Source organism: Exophiala oligosperma (assembly GCF_000835515.1).
Source record: "Exophiala oligosperma strain CBS 72588 unplaced genomic scaffold supercont1.4, whole genome shotgun sequence".
NCBI lineage: Eukaryota > Fungi > Ascomycota > Eurotiomycetes > Chaetothyriales > Herpotrichiellaceae > Exophiala > Exophiala oligosperma.
Window position 1 is genome coordinate 653,223 of NW_015622821.1, and position 16,758 is coordinate 669,980.

The window sequence follows — 16,758 nt, forward strand, 5'->3', positions numbered from 1 at the left end:
CTCCATTTTAGTTGCCCACGGCGCAACTCGAAGCCAATAACCGTTTATCATTAATACGCGCCCTGCGCATCGCACGGCTGATGAGTCCCCTCCTCCGTCTGAGAATTCGGGATGATGTCGAGACAGGCAATGGAGCCAGACCGCTGTTCTGCCGCCACTCCATAACGATGTGGGAAAATCAAGGGTTTTGGAACCAGACTTTGACCCTTGATGACTTTTCTTGACTCTCCAGGCCCCAAAATCTATGCAGAGATTGCATACAGACCTGGACCTTTTCGTATCGTTGAGCCCGTCCTCATTCGAGCTCTATCTGTAGCAAGAAACATGGTAACCCAAGTATCGGCAACTACTGGAAATGACGATGACGCCTTCCCATACAAGCAACTGGCTGTCGTGGGTATGTATATGTCCACCTATGCAGTGACTACCGTCATCCCTTTGGCACCACCAACGCTGACTGGATGCGATGTCTAGCCATTTGCCGTCTGGCAGAACCTATCGCGTTCACTTCGATAACAGCATATACCTTTGTCATGGTCAAAGATATCAAAGGTGAAGAAGACGCGTCCTTTTACGCCGGTCTTCTGATATCAGCCTTTGCCATGGCTGAAGCCTCGACAGCCATGATCTGGGGAAATATTTCAGACCGATATGGCAGGAAGCCCATCATTCTCGTCGCATTAGCAGGCACGGCTCTTTCAAGTCTCTTATTTGGTTTCGCCAAACGATATTGGGTGGCTCTTCTTGCCCGAGTCGTCGGTGGTGCTCTCAATGGAAATGTCGCTGTTATGCAGACAATGGTAGCCGAAATGATCAAGAACCCGGCACATGAACGTGAGTTATTCCGTGATCTTTACAAGTCATTTGGCTTACTCCATTCCAGCCTCAGCATACGCCGTTCAGCCTTTCATGTGGAGCTTGGGGTCAATTGCAGGCTCAGCGTTGGGGGGCTTCACAGCGCAACCTGCTAAATTCTATCCTCATCTGTTTTCGCCTGAAGGTCTTTTCGGGGAGTATCCCTATCTTTTGCCAAACCTGGTCGCTGTGGTGGCAATCCTCATCGCCATGCTTCAAGGTTGGCTGTTCCTCGAAGAGACCAACCCTCGACTCAAACCAAAATTGGATCAACCTGAACAAAGCCGAATCGACGATGGTCCTGTCTCGGAACGAACACCACTTTTCCGGCCGCGAGGACGTAGAGAATCGGCAGTCGAGTCAATAGCTGTATCACTCGGTCGAAGCAGCATGCGTGGCAGTATTCGAGAGAGCTTTTCGTATGCCGCCAACTCCGCCCCACTTCCCAATGATCCTGCCTTCGATCTTCGGAGAGGCTCGCTCGCATCCATGGTGTCGATCGGCTCCTTCAAACGCCTTGCCGGCATGGCTCCCCAGATCTCTGACGTCGTTGTCGAGGATGAAGAAGACCCGGATACTGAGCAATCTGTCACCGCGTTCAATAAACCAGTCATATTCTGGACTATCGCCCTTGTTCTGATGTCGTATCACCAGATGTCTTTTTACTCACTCTATCCGGTCTATATGCTTGACGATCCACACCAGCCCCCGAGACATCTTGATCTCATCGGAGGGTTGGGATTAACCCTGCCCAAGGTGGGCACTTTCCTTGCTGTGAACAGTATTCTGTCTCTGTTCTTTCAAGGAGTTCTCTTTCCAATATTCGTGAGCAAGCTCGGTGTTTGGAAGGCTGTCTTTACCCTTGTTTCGATAGCGCCTATCGCGCACATCCTGGCCCCCTTTGTCTCAATCCTGCCGAACCCAGGCTGGGGTCTCTGGGCTCTACTTGCGCTTCAGAGCTTCACCTGCATCATCATATTTCCCAGCTTGTTGATCTTGCTCAAAAACGCTACGGAGTCACCTCTTGTTCTGGGCAAGGTCAATGGCTTAGCGATGTCGGCTTGTTCCGCAGCGCGAACCGTTGCGCCGCCGTTAGGAGGTATTATCTACAGCTCGCTAGGGTCGGCAGCAGGTTGGTGGAGTTGTGCCATCATATCGATCGCGGCGATTGTCCAACTGTTTTTCGCTCCTAGGCCCAAGGAGGACAATGCCGCAATCCTGCGCCGAGCTTCAGTTGTGGTAGAGGCGCCACCAATGGCCGACCACGCGAGAGATTGAACACCAGACGATTTCACGCCTTTCCATTACTATATATCATCGCCTCAAGGACGTGTCGGATTGACACATTGGTATCTATGCATCACGCGGAGTTTTTGCGGCATATCGTTACTTTGGAAAAGAATACGGCACATATTGCGTTTACACGAGCATTAACGGTATTGGATTGGCTACTCTCTACTGAATTCCAGGTCAAATGTTCATTCTAGCTTACTGCAGTTTTTCTTTGAGCCACATTTTGATAGCACCCTCCTGACACGTGTCACCCAGTTTGTCAAGCTCACTGTCTGGTAATGGATACAAGGGGGCATCATGGATCTCTCTCTTTCCCACTACGAGCTTCAAAACGTCACTACCGACACCTTCCTTGAATTTGCTTGCGAAAGAAGTGATTCCATCGCGCAAAACTTCTTCGTCCCCTACTGTGATGAGCACCGAAGATACCTTGACACCAGACCACCAACTTGGCGGGGCTTGTTCTGGGACAGTGTACTCATCGTCCTGGATGCCCTTTCCCCGGCCCTTGTACACGTCAATCCAGTAATTCGCACATTCTGTGTTCACGACATCTCGCTTCGCAAATTCGGTCATCGATTTGAACTGGGAGGCATCCGATGAGACCCACGGTGCGATCATGAGGGCGCCGTGCAATTTCCCGGCCAGATCGAACGGCTTCACGACGTCTGGCCTCGGGTGTGGGTGATTCGATATATGGCTGAGTACGCAACAAACCAAATTTCCCCCAGCAGAGTCGCCGCCTACCATGGTTGTGTCTGGCGTACGATTGGGCAGAGAGAGCACATAGCGTAGTGCCTCAACGCATTCGGCAATTTGAAGTGGGTAGAGGCCTTCTGGGGCGAGGGTGTATGCGTTGCAGAAGACTGCAAGTTTCCCATTGGACCACTGGACGACGCGGGAGAGGAACTCGAGATGCTGAGGCAGCCCAGGCATTACGAAGCCGCCGCCATGGAAATAAGCCATTACATAGGTCGCCGAGTCTGGGTCGCCGAGCCAGAAGCCTTTTGTCTTGGTATTGGGAATATCGACCGATCGAGGGGTCAAGTTTTTTTGACTGCAGAATTTGGTGTAGATAGTCGTGAATGGAGGAAGTAATATTCTGAAATCAAAGTTAGCGTTGCGAGTCTACATCAAAGCTTGCACAGGACAGGAAAGTCGACATACTGCAATTGACCAGTTGTCAAGTGTGTGAACATAGTGCGAAAGGCGGTTCGCAAGACATGGTCACTAACTGTCGGAGCGCCCTTTGTCCCTCGAAGAGGACTGCCTACTAAGGCGAGGATGCTTCTAGCAAAGACATATGATAGTCCTGGGATGAGGAGGACTTTATCACTGACTGTTGATGGCATATCGCCTGCGACAAGATTCTTTGAATATTGTTCACGTCGAGAAGCAGGAGTTGTAAAGCGCAAAGATGTAAGGGATCATAAGTAAGCCTGACAGCACGGTATGCCTCGAGAATTGGATACTTAGATGGTTTAATAAACAATCGATTCAGCCCCCGAATTCATGGCATGGGGTATCCCTCCTCCGTACCCACAACGACTCCATACTGTTGGCGAGATGAAGTCAGACGTCGCCAGACTATTCATGCTATTTGAGCGTCAGGCGACCAACGCACGGAGTAGAATCGAAGAAATCTCGCAAGGCCGGCTTACGAGTCAACCAAAGCTAGGCCCGGTTCTGGGTCATTAATCGACACATGCTCGTGTTCCAAAATGTATGTAAGCGAAATCGCTGACTAGTCGTTCCCTACCGGAATGCCAATGCGCAATGCCGATGAACAGTCTCGCACTTCGTAGTTCTGGTAAGCATGCGTGCTTCTTGCGAAGGCGATCATAAGGCGGATTCCTTAGCGGATTCCAGGTATCAAGCACTGGTATCAAGCTAGATTGCCTGAATGGACCCTTACCACGCATCATTTCTCACGGCTTCCTACTATGTACTTCCGCACAAGCACTCTAACATTCCGCCAAGAATCTTGAGCTGGGATACTTTTGATAGCATTGTAGTAAGGGTGATTGTCTTCAGAGACGACGAAGAGTTTACTTGTAGTCTCAAGTGTACAGAGAGTGGCGCGACCTTGCAACAGTCACTGACTCGAATATTAATTGTCAGAGCCAAGGTCAGGAAAGCACATGGTAGCCAACGACTTGAGTTTCAAACGCCGTTCTTTTTGCAGCATGTCTGAGGGCACTGTATCTGGAGTATGCCGCACTAGAGCGGTAGGAAAACACATGAGCATACAAGGTCTTACACCCACAGTTGCGGTGCTGAATACTCAGCAATCTGCCCACCTCTTCAGCATTCTGCGGTAGTACAAGCTGTGACATAGGGCGTCTTACATAATTTCCTCGGTGAGACTGTCGACGACAGCCTTGCCAACGAGGCTGAATCAGTCTAACGAATTCGGGCTTAGATATTTTTTCTACGGTGAATCAATACGAAGGCCGAGGCCGAGAATTCTGGCCCGAATACGGCCATCGCATCATAATACGCAAAAACGCCTCATTCTTTTCAATAAATAAGGTAGCACAGAGTACAGCGCATCCTCTACGCGATACACTTCAACTGGATTACACGACAATAGGCTCCCGACGACTTCGATGATAACGTCCAATGCAGTAAGCCGATGCAAGAGGGCCCGGAAGCAGCCCTTTGAGATCAGTCGGTAGAAGACGAGCATCAGCTTATGCAACGATGCTCCCCAGGACGGTTTACAGCTGTGGCAAACGGCACTTTTACAGCTTGGCTGAGGCCGGACCATCGAGGTGGCATGCCACATGCCGAACGGCGCCATCACGAACTTTTCTCCGCCCATTCACTGGATCAGCCTTACTCAGACGTGACGAACCCGCCAAGAGGTCAATTGAAGCTGCCAAGGTCGCAGAAAGTCCTCCAAGCCGGTCCGAAAGCGCAGAGGTCACGAAGCCAGAGACCCTACAGAATGCCGTCACACCCAAGGATGCCCAGGAACCGGCCAACAAGAAGGATGCCACTCTGTTGTCGGAAAAGGTTGTGTCCAACAAGGAGCAACGGAAAGTTGACCTTGCCATCATGAGGGAGATGGTCAGGTATCTGTGGCCAAGAGGGGATTGGGGCACCAAGGTACGAGTAGGTGCGGCGTTGGGACTGCTTGTGTCGGCCAAAATCTTGAACGTCAACGTGCCATTTTACTTCAAGAACATTGTCGACTCGATGAATATTGATTTTCTGGCTGTTGGCGGAACAGCTTGGACCGTGGCGGGTTCGATGATCGTGGCCTATGGTGTGACCAGGATCGGCGCCACTCTTTTTCAGGAGTTGAGGAACGCCGTCTTTGCCAGCGTCGCGCAGAAAGCCATCCGGAACGTGGCGCGCAACGTCTTTCAACACTTGCTCCGCCTGGATCTCAACTTTCACCTGTCGAGACAGACTGGAGGCTTGACCCGAGCGCTCGATCGAGGTACCAAAGGTATCAGCTTCTTGCTGACGTCCATGTTGTTCCATATTTTCCCCACCGTGCTGGAGATTGGCATGGTATGTGGCATCCTTACGTATCAATACGGAGCCCAGTTTGCAGCCATCACTGGGGCGACCATGGCTGCCTACTCGGTCTTCACCATCACCACGACATCATGGCGAACCAAATTTCGGAAACAGGCGAATGCCGCGGACAACCAGGGGGCCACGGTGGCGGTGGACACTCTCATCAACTATGAAGCGGTCAAGTACTTCAACAATGAAAAGTTCGAGGTCAATCGCTACGACAAAGCGTTGAAGAAGTACGAAGATGCGTCCATCAAGGTCACCACGTCACTTGCCTTCTTGAATACCGGTCAGAATGTCATCTTCTCCAGTGCCTTGGCAGGTATGATGTACATGGCAGCGAACGGAGTAGCGGAGGGCTCTCTCACTGTTGGAGATTTGGTCATGGTGAACCAGCTCGTCTTTCAATTGTCGGTGCCACTCAATTTCCTAGGATCGGTATATCGAGAACTCCGACAGTCACTTTTGGATATGGAAACACTCTTCAATCTTCAAAAGGTCAACGTCACGGTGAAGGAGGTGACGAATCCCCGACCCCTTGCCCTCACACGTGGGGGAGAGATCAAATTCGAGAGTGTCAGCTTTGGCTATCACGCTGATCGACCGATTTTGAGAAACTTGAGTATGACAATCCCTGCAGGTAAGAAAGTGGCCATCGTCGGGCCCAGCGGCTGTGGCAAGTCCACGATTCTCCGACTTCTGTTCCGCTTCTACGACGCAGAATCAGGAAGTATAACGATCGACGGCCAGAACATCCGCGAGGTGAGTCTGGACAGCCTCCGACAAAGTATTGGTGTCGTCCCGCAGGACACACCATTGTTCAACAACACCATTGAGCACAATATCAGATATGGAAAGATCGACGCGTCCCTGGACGACGTGAAACGAGCAGCTCAAAGAGCCAGAATTTTTGATCTCATCGAGCGTCTGCCGGCCGGGTGGAACACGATGGTCGGCGAGAGAGGTATGATGATCTCGGGTGGTGAGAAGCAACGCCTCGCTGTTGCGCGACTCCTCTTGAAAGACCCTCCACTCTTGTTCTTCGACGAGGCCACGTCGGCACTGGACACGTACACCGAGCAAACGCTGCTGCAAAACATCAACAGCATTCTCAAAGAGAAAGCACGCACGAGTGTCTTTGTGGCACATCGCCTTCGTACCATCTACGACAGTGATATCATTTTCGTGCTCAAAGAGGGTCAGGTCGAGGAGCAAGGTACTCATGCGGAACTGCTTGCTATGAACGGCTTATATGCGGATCTGTGGGCTGCGCAAGAAGTGTCCATCGGGCAGGACATGACTTTGGAGCGGTCGCTGGAAGAAGAACGTGAATCGGAGAAAACGAAATGAGTTGGTCTACCTGCAGACAGATACACCACTCGCAAACATGTATGGCTACCAAATGAGTGCAAATGAAATGTCGAAGAGTGAATGTAAGGGGAAACTACCTTAGTCACCGCCGGAACGAGTACATACATGCCTGACGACGGGATTCATTACCAACCAACATCGCAGTCACCTTATTCACCACCTTCACACACCCCTCCCAAAAAAAGAAACAAAAAATCCAGCAGGAAAAACAAAAAGTTTGGAGATTCGAACCCTCCGGCTCTGATACTTATCCCGACTATGACCATTCACAAATCTCTACTCCATAGAGGAACGTATTACTCCGTAATACTTGTCAGAGATGCTACAGTAGTCATGGAAACCCAGCAGACTCCCAAGTTTAATCCACTAAGCTGGATTTCCAAGGATAAGCCCAACCTCCAAACCATTAGACCAAAGAGTCGCATTACGACGTGGTGAGTCTTGATAGTGGCCATCGAGGCGGTCTTTGTTGAAGGAAATTCCACTGGATTAAATATATATACACCATAGAACATGTAGGTACTTAGTATGGACTTGCCAGGTATTCCCTTGACAATATAGCTGGGAAATGAAGCACAAGACAAACTTGATCCTCCGCACACGAGACCCCGAACATGATACCCCTTCGTTACCAGGCTCATGGGTACGTTTGATATCAACATGGGCGACCCCTCCGGTCTCGCAGCAAAGTGATACGAAGTTACGGAGTCTGTAGCCAGCCGAAATGATTATTGGGAAATGTACAGTACTCCGTACAGTACAAGATTTCAGAGACAGGGGGATGATGAGCCTTCTTGGCCTAGTTTTAACCCCTGGCACGTGGCGTTAGCTTGCTGGGGAAACCGAAACCCCCTCTATCCTGTTTTTGTATCTAATGGATACAAGTATTGCGGCAACCCGTGGTACCTGGGTATGTATGGTGATGTTGACAGTCGCGGACCAACTTTTGACTGGTTGCTCTGAAAAAGTCCGTCGATCATTTTGACTCCATGGCTTGCATGAAAAAAGTCCACCGTCGCGTTCATGGCAACGAACGGCGTGTGATAACACACGTTCTACATACACAGCAGTAGACCTGGTGGGTTGAATAGGGGAGGGCAAGCTGAAGCGCAGACCACAGATGGACGAGATCACGAATTTTCTATCCAGCTCCGTCAACCAATTCAAAGTAGTCTTGCGGACAGACCACGTACGACGAACACGTTACAGCTGTCATTCAAGCCCCCTCCCCTCCAGAACTTCTGAGCATGGCTTCTTTTGACAGGCAGTGCGTGCTCTCTGCATGAACGCTAGAAGGCGAGGAAAAGTTCCTTGGAGTGACGCGAGTGGAAACATTCAAGTCTCAAAGGCAGGAACGACAGCGACTTAGGGGGCTCCCATCGGGCTAGCATGATACCTAGACGACGCCTAGCCACGCCTGACCACGCCTAGCCCCCGCCTAAATGCGGCCTAATGACTGGCTAAACCCGCGTACAGAAATTGCGATCGGACTACCAGGCCGTTTTCTTTCTCCAACCGACTCCTTTCTACGGAGGTTGCTGGTACTAACGAGGGAATGCCACCCACCCTGCCACCGCCCTTGATAATGGGAACCACGTCCACCACTGTCGCTTGTCGCCGGCGACGAGCATGACATCTTCCTTGTTACAAACGCTCCTTTGAACCTCCTCTACCTACTGTTCAAATCGAAAATCCTCGGTAGCTCAACTTGTTGTGCGAAACCCCACGTCGACCATCCCGCATTTTCTTGCTGCACCCGAGCGTTTCACATTCACAAACGGCTTTGCATAAAACCTGGGAAGAGCGACGCCCGCACATTGCGATCGAACTCACCCTTTCACCCCGTACAGGTATCTTGAGAATCTGGTCATCAGGAGCCGTCGCAAGACAATCCATCCACCATCTTACACCACCTGCTGTTGCACGAAACGTTCTTCCTCGTCGAGAACTCCCCCCCTTCCGCCGCTCGGTGCCGAAATAACAGCGAAATCTCTCACAAAGGATAGACCTGGGGACCTATCGCTTTGCATACATTGTCTCGTCGGAAGGTCGGATAGAAAGAATCCACGGATTGGGTCTGCAACATCCCGAGGATCACGAGGCTATACACACACGGACGCAATCCTTTTTCACAAGGTGTCACGAGAATCAGCTTACAAGGGTTCTTGTGGGATATAGAACCGAATCCCTTGCCCAGATCACAACTACTCGCCCTATAACCCATTTTACACACCGGTTGTGACACTGCCTTATCATCGTCAACATGGGTCTCTTTGAAAAGTTACAATCAAGTGAGTCGCAAAAACTATCTACGCTGCTCTGCTTTGCATGTCCACAGGACTAGGTTTTACTACCTTATGAGGTATTCTTTCGGCTGACCACGACGTCCACGTCTTACTTCTAGAACTCGAACTATACCGCCTCGAGCAGAAATATGCTCGTCGCAAGAACAGAACCACCTACAGCACCGGCGCCCAGTATGTCGACGGAGAGTACGTCTACCCGAGTGGACCGGACTACCTGGAAAGCCCCGTCTCTGCAAACTCGACCGGCAGCAGCTCCGGCAGTTCGAACAAGAGAAGGACCATGTTCTGGACACCTCCTGATCAGCGCCGATGATGCCACCTCCCTCAAATCATTCCAATTCGACTGAAAGTGGTGGCGGGGGCTGTACAAATTTCGTGTCTTGACGTTTTCGGGGTCTGGGGTTTTCAAGCATAGCATGGGCGTTGTGTGTGTGTGTGATTTCCTTCTTGGGGTTTGGAGTACCACCATGACATGCTCCGTATTGTTATTATAAAGTTACATGGTTTCAAGGACGCATTTCATTTGTTACGAACAACATCAACATCGATTGGAGCCGCGAGAAAAAGAGACGAGTTTGCCGTCGAATTGAGTTGGGGGCCAGGGTGGGCAAGAGCAGCGCAACCCGAGGCAAGAAATTACCTATCTGCCTAGGTACACACTGTTGGACGGGCACAGTGTCAGTAGGTAGGAAGAGAAGAGCACTCTTTTTTTTCCGCTTCAGCAAGCGAGTATGAAAATACAGTACAATACTTATCTCATCAAAAGAGGTACAAGTCTACCGGGTCCCGCGAAACTCGGTATTTGTCTACTATACGTACGTCACGTCAAAGCCGCGTCAATCCGGCAACGCTCAGACCACCGCGTCTTAATGGATATTCGTTGCCAGTGACCGCCGGAGCATCCGAACGAGGAGGAGTTGAAGATTAGAGGTGGGAAGACCATCATACTCCACACCGTATTTTGCCTGGGATAAGGTAATCCTTTGCAAGAGACAAGCAAAGGCTGTGTGTGCCAGGTGTATTGAGCAGTGTAACGTTCTAGCTCACATCATCCCTCGATAGTTCCTGGACGGGGATTGAAGAATGTTCATGGCTGTGATGTGTTGGGCGTGAAAGATGTTGCTACCATTCCCATGTCATGACCTCGATGGAGAGGCACGGGAACACACGATTTGATTCTTGATCATTCTCCTTTAGATTCATGACACTTGCCAGAGAGTATTGGATATTCTGCGAATCTGCCTCGTTACCTGCTTACTTACCCACCAAAGGAGGTAGTGACTGGGACGGTGACGATGGTGAAGATCAAGTTCCTTGTGAATCATGCCTGTGGTAGGTGAAGGATAAAAGAGCAGTTTCTCCGATCACTTCCTTCGGGTTTGCTGTGAACATGAACCCCCAAAGATTTCAACTTCTTTCTCTTTCTCTTCTGACTCGAGTCAACCCGAGTCAACATTTCAAGATTGCCACAGATCATGGGAAACATACCCCAAGGCATGGGTAAGAATCCACAAGTTTGTGGTAGCAAACTTCAAGCGGTGGATAACAACACAACAGCCACTGGTAACAAATTTCAAGCCACGAATAACAATCCTCAAGCCATGGATAACAATCCTCAAGCCACGAATAACAATCCTCAAGCCATGGATAACAACCCCAAAGCCACTGGCAACAAGCCCCAAGTCAGTAGTGACAATCTACAAGCCGTCGGTCACAGCCCAGAAGCCATCAATGCCGGTCCACAAACCATTGACGACAAAGTTTCTGCCGCCCCGGCACGAAGTCGCAAAACGACCAAGTAAGGAAAGCAACCTCCTTTGGTAACTCTTCGCATGCTGACTGGACAATAGCTTCACAGGATCAGAGATCGTCACTATACTTGTCGATGTTGATGAAGTGGAATACTACCATCACAAAGACAAGTTGATCTCCAAATCCCCCTTTTTCGCGGCTTGTCTTGCTTCGGGCATGAAAGAGGCTCAGACCAAGAGAGTCAAGCTCCCCGAGGAAGACGTGGAGGCCTTTGACTGCTTTGCGGATTGGATCTATGAAGGGTCTTTGCCAAACATCTCGATCGGAGAGCCGGTGAATTCGACGATGAAAGCCTGGATCCTTGCCGAAAAACTCTGCATGCCAAAGTGGCAGAACGCATTGGTTGATCACTTGGGTCACATCTTCACCTACCATGCCGAGGTGAAGGCCTCGCAGATAGCTTGGGTCGGTGAAAACGTACCTACGTCGAGCATGCTGTCGAAGTTCATGATGGACTATTTCGCATATCAACTTGCCAAGAGCACCAGCTCCTATCAGCAGAAGGATCAGGACTCGGGAGAATCGGTGTTTGACGAGGAGATTTGGTCGGCGATGACAACGTCCACTGTGGGAAATCGGTTGATGTTGAATGCTGTCAATATCGCGCGGAATCCAAGGGCCTCTGACCCGAAATATAGACCACAGGACTACCACGTTTCAACGGTGTCCAGATGTCGTGAGGCAAAGAAAGGTTGAGAGTCGCTGCTAGACAGCCGCCGGGATACGAGGGTTGAATTGGAAAACATTGTCAAGCACTGGCATCGGTTGAGATACGATAGCATGACAGCAATGGACGAAACTGCAGTGGGCAGTCAGAGCACATAGATGATGAACACACTCACAAATTAAGAAATACTGCAAGATAGTTTCTTCCATTCCAAGCCTTTCTTAAGAGAAGATAGATTGGTCGTTGCTGTACGGAGTACTCCTTATGTCTATGGGTGATGTTGACTATGGGGGTTTCCGACTTTGCCGTTTCTTTCGGCCGTGGTTGTCATTGCCCCGTCTCCGATTGGCCAATTCCTTTCCTTGTGTCTCTGTTGATTTTCGTGCCCAGCGTCTAATCTTCACGGCCTACATCATTCAACATTGCACATCACTTTTGTCCTCTCCTCGTATGACTTTTGTTGCATCACAAGGTGTCTGGCGTATAGCATACAGTATAGCACATCTTTTGGCAAACACACCTCGAATCCCCAATCGCGCCTTTTTACGACTTTGACGAAGTTATCTCGCGAGCACCCCCGAACCCTTTCGTCAGCGCCCGCGATAGCCACCTGATTCAGCAAACAAATTCCTACTTGGAGCGATATATGAAAGAGAACCTCTGATATCACACTTGATTGATATCTTGTGCCTTCTTGCATCCGTCAAAAAAGCCAAAAAGAAGAGTCATGGCTCGCATCTCACGCTTCTTCGCGTATCTGCACTCCCTCCTTATTCAAGTGCCTCAACACGGCTACCACAACATCTCACGCGTGATCCAACCGCAAATGCGTCATCTTTCGGAAGGGTTCACGGCCAACTCTTCGAGTCGTATGATAAACAAGGGTATTGAGCTGCGGCCGATGAAGCCGAAGGAGACCGTGTCGAAACGGCCAGAGATGTCGAAACCTCAAGAGTGATGCTGTCGGACGTGTACGCGGAAATAAATAATAAAAGACACAGCACACTGGAACACATTCAAGACTTGGTGTAAGAGGGTAGCAATGGGGAAGAGCATGCTCGGGAACATACCTTCCAATACCGAGATGTGTGCAGTGTACACAACACACTTTGGGGGGATTTTGGAAGCATCAATTTCTCTATTCGATTCGCCCTTTCAGACCCATACTCTCTGTGGCAGGAGACACAGAGATTGGTGTTTGGATGCTCGTTCTTCAAGACACATTCACCACCAGTGTGACCGTTCTCCTTCCGTCAACATCAATCAGCACTCCAATTTCTTCGAGCTTGTCTGCTCCGGTTGCAGTGAAAGTTGCAGCTACATATCTGGAACGGACGAACCCCGATTTGAATACCTTGTGGCCGGTCTCCATTCTGGTACTTGTTGCGCGAGATTGCGCCTGCCACGACTCACGCCTATCGTCGCATTGGAAGAGCCAAGCTGCTCATTTTGGATCTGGAACGTAATACTCCTCGACTTGATGTGCTGGGCTTTCCTCCGGGGTGCTTTTTGCAATGTCGATAACGGCCCAAAGTATCCAAGTCGAAACCGCGGGGTTGGCCAACAGCATCTTGATCTCATCAACATGATTGAGTCCTCTGTATCTGTCAGAATGGATAGCAATGGCCCAGGTATATTGGTCCATCACCAAAGAAAAGAGATTGCTAGACTCGTCAACATGCTTGGTCGTCGTCATCGGATGGACCAGAACATGTAGGGTCATCGGAAGAGCAGGTACTCATCCTGTTGTCGTCGGCCATTGTCGTAGTGGTGACGATTGATTGTCGAGAGCAATGAGGAATGATGGATTTTCTCGCGATCGGATGCGGATCCATGGTCTAAAATCCCACGAAATTGAGGTGTGCATGAAATGTTACTTTTGAACCAGAATGCGGTGACACGACGCATGTCCAAATCTGAAGATTGTTACTTTGACATGATATACCCTGCCACTGGAAAACATTTGCTGTAAACCAGTATTCACCATGTACCGCTTGTCTGCTTTGCAAGTTTTCCATGGAGGAGGCATTGAGGTTTTCCATTGACATCTCTAGAGTATTTCCTGATCGGTTCGAGGGCAAGGCAACAAACACTCGGTTGCACTCGATCGGCAATGATGAGACATTGTATGGTGAGATGGGAGTCTTGACAGGCTTCTGGTGTAGTTACAACATTGGATATGTACCTATTATCTAGAAGACCATAGAGAACAATGGTACTTAGGTAGGTACAAGCCCCCATACGACGTACCACCCCGGTACTCTGTTTACTTCTCCGTATGTAGAACATGTACATCGAAGTCATTAGAAAGGATCATCGACTGCGAAAGCACTTGCTTCGACTTTGTGTTTCATATTCTCTTCATTTCGAGGGTACGTTACAGCATGGTCATGGTGATAAGAGATAGACTCGACTCCTTGTCCTACCTGACCTATTTGGGTTTTTCAATACAACTTTCTCCCCCTTGCCCAGAGGATATGTTGTCAAACATTTTCCAACACTCTGTCAACTTTCAAAATCACAGTTCATTCTCGGGGGTTTTGTGCTTCTGCTTTCCAAATTCATTATCCTCCCCCCCCTCCCCCCCCCTGATTCCCTTCGGTTGTGTCCACGTGGTATATATTTATAGTTGTCTTTTTAGAAGGAAGATCACAGATGCGGTCCTCCCCCTCACTTAGTCCTCAGACTTGACTTGGGTCCGGTGAGTAGTAGTAGATCAATGGAATTGATCCTCCGTCACACCTTTACCCATGGCGCTCGTGCTGCTCACGCCGCCCGTGACCATTTTCAGGAGGTTGTCGACGTAGTTGGCGCCGCTCCACTTCTGGTGGGTGACGACGTCGACCTTGTTCTGCATCTCGGGCTCCTGGATGAGTTCGCCGTAGGCGCGCATGCCGCGCTTCGCAAAGGCCTTGGCGAAGGTGTCGGAGATCAAGGCGGTCGAGTGCAGGCCGGCCAGGGTGATGAACTGCCAGCAGTAACCCAACTCGGCCAGCCGTTGGATGTAGGTCTCCTGGTCCTTGGCCGCCATGGCCGCCTTCCAGTTGAAACTCGGCGAGAGGTTGTACGCGAGTCTGGACGGTGACACACACACACAAGTCAGCAAAATGACGTTCCGAGGAACGACGGCAAAACACACGAAAAACGCGACGCGAAAGGACAGGCAGAGGGACGTACTTTTGTTCGGGCCACACGGCGTGCACACCGTCGGCAAACTCTTGGGCTTGGGCGTAATCTGGCAACTTGCTCTCCATCCAGATCATGTCGGCGTAGGGTGCGTAGGCGATGGCGCGGTTGACGGCGCACTGGCAGCCGCCCTGGTACCGGTAGTAACCTTCCCGGGTGCGGGGGGCGTCCCAGTCGAAGTAGACGTCGACGCCCGTCAGGCCCTTGGCGATGGCGCGGCACTCGCCGTTGCTCTTGCCCTTGCTGGCGGCCTTGTACTTGGCGACGAGGCCCTGCTTGTCGACGTGCACGCCGGCGTTGATGGCGTCGACGACGGCGTCGTCGAAGAGCTTCAGGCCGCACTGGGAGATCCACGAGTCCTCGATGGCCTGGAGCTGGTCGCCGTTCTTGCCGGCCTGCTCGGCGGCCACCATCAGGTCGTTGAGGGGCTGGAGGTCCTTGTTGGTGCTGCCGAGGATGAAGGCGTGGTCGCGGTGGTCGATGGTGGTGGTGATGAGCGTGGCCGCCTCCGAGTCGGTGCGGGCCACGGCCAGCAGGTCGACGCCCATGATGTCGGCCTGCGCCCGGATGGCCACGAGCCGGTTGATGTGCTCCGAGATGGGCACGAGGACCTTGCCCGCCATGTGCCCGCACTTCTTGGTCCCGGGCGCCTGGTCCTCGATGTGGATGCCCGCCGCGCCCTTTTCGACGAACAGCTTGGTCAGCTTCATCACCGCCGTCAGACCGCCGTGGCCGGTGTCGGCGTCGGCGATGATCGGCCGGAGGTAGTCCACGTTCGGCGCGGAGCCCCTCTTGTCCTTGGGGGTGGTGAGGCGCTCCTCGCGCTGCTTCCGGTCGTGGAACAACTGGGCCATGAAGAGGTGCTGGACCTTGTTGGGCACGGTGTTCATGGGGTAGTCGGCCAAATCGGGGGAGGGTTCGTCGGTCGACGAGGCCGTGGACGAGGACTGCCATCCCGAAACGTAGACGGTGTCGAGGTACTTGTTCATCTGGGTGAGCATGGTGGGCTCGAGGCAGCCATAGGTGGCCGAAGCGGTTTTGGTCTGTCGGATTGCAAGTGTCTTGTCAGTTTTCTTCTCTTCTTGTTCATTCAGAGGGACCGAGGGTTTGCAAACGTACGGCAAAGCGGTTCTCAATCAACTTCCACAGCTTCTTGGCCTGGGTATTGCTGGGGTATTCGATCTTGATGGTGCCTCGCTTTTGCACAATCTGTTCGGCGGTAAATGGTCTCTTGGTGTAGCGCCATCTTGAGTCGCTCCACCACTTCTTTACAGCCTCTACATCTTGGAGATATTGCTGCTCTTCCTGGTCAAGGGAACCCATCTTGTGTGTGGAGGTAGTAAGTAGCTACAAAAGATACTTGTGCGCGTGTAGGAGTGGTCCTTTTGTCGTTTTCTCTCTCTTCACGCAGACTCACAACGAGAGCGTCATATAAGAATACACCGAGATATAGAAGCACAGAGACACAACACAACCCACCAACAATTGAGTGGAGAGTAGAGCAGGATACAAATATAGTCGTCGGAAGAGAAAGGAAGTTCCAAAAAAACAGTCATACGAGGAAGACATGGCCTCCAGTTTAAGTAAAAGCACAGCAACCCGGCCATGAGGCAAAAGTGGCTGGCTGGCGCATGCTGAGTGGTTCGAGCACTGGCAATTGGGCCCCATCCATCTCCGATGACAAGGGACATGACACCGAGGAAGCACGTACCCATCAGATCATGATTGACGCATTCG

At 51.1% G+C, this 16,758-nt stretch overlaps 8 protein-coding genes across 8 annotated transcripts; 6 read left to right on the top strand and 2 right to left on the bottom strand.

The window, feature by feature from the left end:
• The first annotated feature begins 152 nt into the window (after positions 1-152).
• Positions 153-2,247, top strand: PV06_04377 (uncharacterized protein). Its single transcript, XM_016405266.1, has 3 exons — positions 153-397; positions 475-834; positions 884-2,247. The coding sequence occupies exons 1-3, from the start codon at positions 211-213 to the stop codon at positions 2,131-2,133; spliced, it is 1,797 nt and encodes a 598-aa protein (XP_016263472.1). The 5' UTR covers positions 153-210; the 3' UTR covers positions 2,134-2,247.
• Positions 2,248-2,343: 96 nt separating this feature from the next.
• On the bottom strand, positions 2,344-3,500 carry PV06_04378 (uncharacterized protein; the record flags this gene model as incomplete). Its single annotated transcript, XM_016405267.1, has 2 exons — positions 2,344-3,250; positions 3,316-3,500. 2 exons carry the CDS (start codon positions 3,498-3,500, stop codon positions 2,344-2,346), a joined length of 1,092 nt encoding a protein of 363 aa, XP_016263473.1.
• Positions 3,501-4,683: 1,183 nt separating this feature from the next.
• Positions 4,684-7,651, top strand: PV06_04379 (iron-sulfur clusters transporter atm1, mitochondrial). The gene has a single exon (XM_016405268.1). It carries the CDS (start codon positions 4,852-4,854, stop codon positions 7,027-7,029), a length of 2,178 nt encoding a protein of 725 aa, XP_016263474.1. The 5' UTR covers positions 4,684-4,851; the 3' UTR covers positions 7,030-7,651.
• A 950-nt stretch (positions 7,652-8,601) lies between these two features.
• Positions 8,602-10,130, top strand: PV06_04380 (uncharacterized protein). Its single transcript, XM_016405269.1, has 2 exons — positions 8,602-9,341; positions 9,455-10,130. Exons 1-2 carry the CDS (start codon positions 9,314-9,316, stop codon positions 9,667-9,669), a joined length of 243 nt encoding a protein of 80 aa, XP_016263475.1. The 5' UTR covers positions 8,602-9,313; the 3' UTR covers positions 9,670-10,130.
• A 372-nt stretch (positions 10,131-10,502) lies between these two features.
• On the top strand, positions 10,503-12,002 carry PV06_04381 (uncharacterized protein). The gene is made up of 2 exons (XM_016405270.1): positions 10,503-11,154; positions 11,207-12,002. Exons 1-2 carry the CDS (start codon positions 10,832-10,834, stop codon positions 11,862-11,864), a joined length of 981 nt encoding a protein of 326 aa, XP_016263476.1. The 5' UTR covers positions 10,503-10,831; the 3' UTR covers positions 11,865-12,002.
• A 560-nt stretch (positions 12,003-12,562) lies between these two features.
• On the top strand, positions 12,563-12,793 carry PV06_04382 (uncharacterized protein; the record flags this gene model as incomplete). Its single annotated transcript, XM_016405271.1, has 1 exon — positions 12,563-12,793. The coding sequence occupies one exon, from the start codon at positions 12,563-12,565 to the stop codon at positions 12,791-12,793; it is 231 nt and encodes a 76-aa protein (XP_016263477.1).
• An 84-nt stretch (positions 12,794-12,877) lies between these two features.
• Positions 12,878-13,552, top strand: PV06_04383 (uncharacterized protein; the record flags this gene model as incomplete). The annotated part of the gene is made up of 1 exon (XM_016405272.1): positions 12,878-13,552. One exon carries the CDS (start codon positions 12,878-12,880, stop codon positions 13,550-13,552), a length of 675 nt encoding a protein of 224 aa, XP_016263478.1.
• A 505-nt stretch (positions 13,553-14,057) lies between these two features.
• PV06_04384 (isocitrate lyase) lies at positions 14,058-16,685 on the bottom strand. The gene is made up of 3 exons (XM_016405273.1): positions 16,141-16,685; positions 15,013-16,064; positions 14,058-14,909 (listed from the first exon to the last, which is right to left on the bottom strand). The coding sequence occupies exons 1-3, from the start codon at positions 16,342-16,344 to the stop codon at positions 14,552-14,554; spliced, it is 1,614 nt and encodes a 537-aa protein (XP_016263479.1). The 5' UTR covers positions 16,345-16,685; the 3' UTR covers positions 14,058-14,551.
• Between the last annotated feature and the right edge of the window lie 73 nt (positions 16,686-16,758).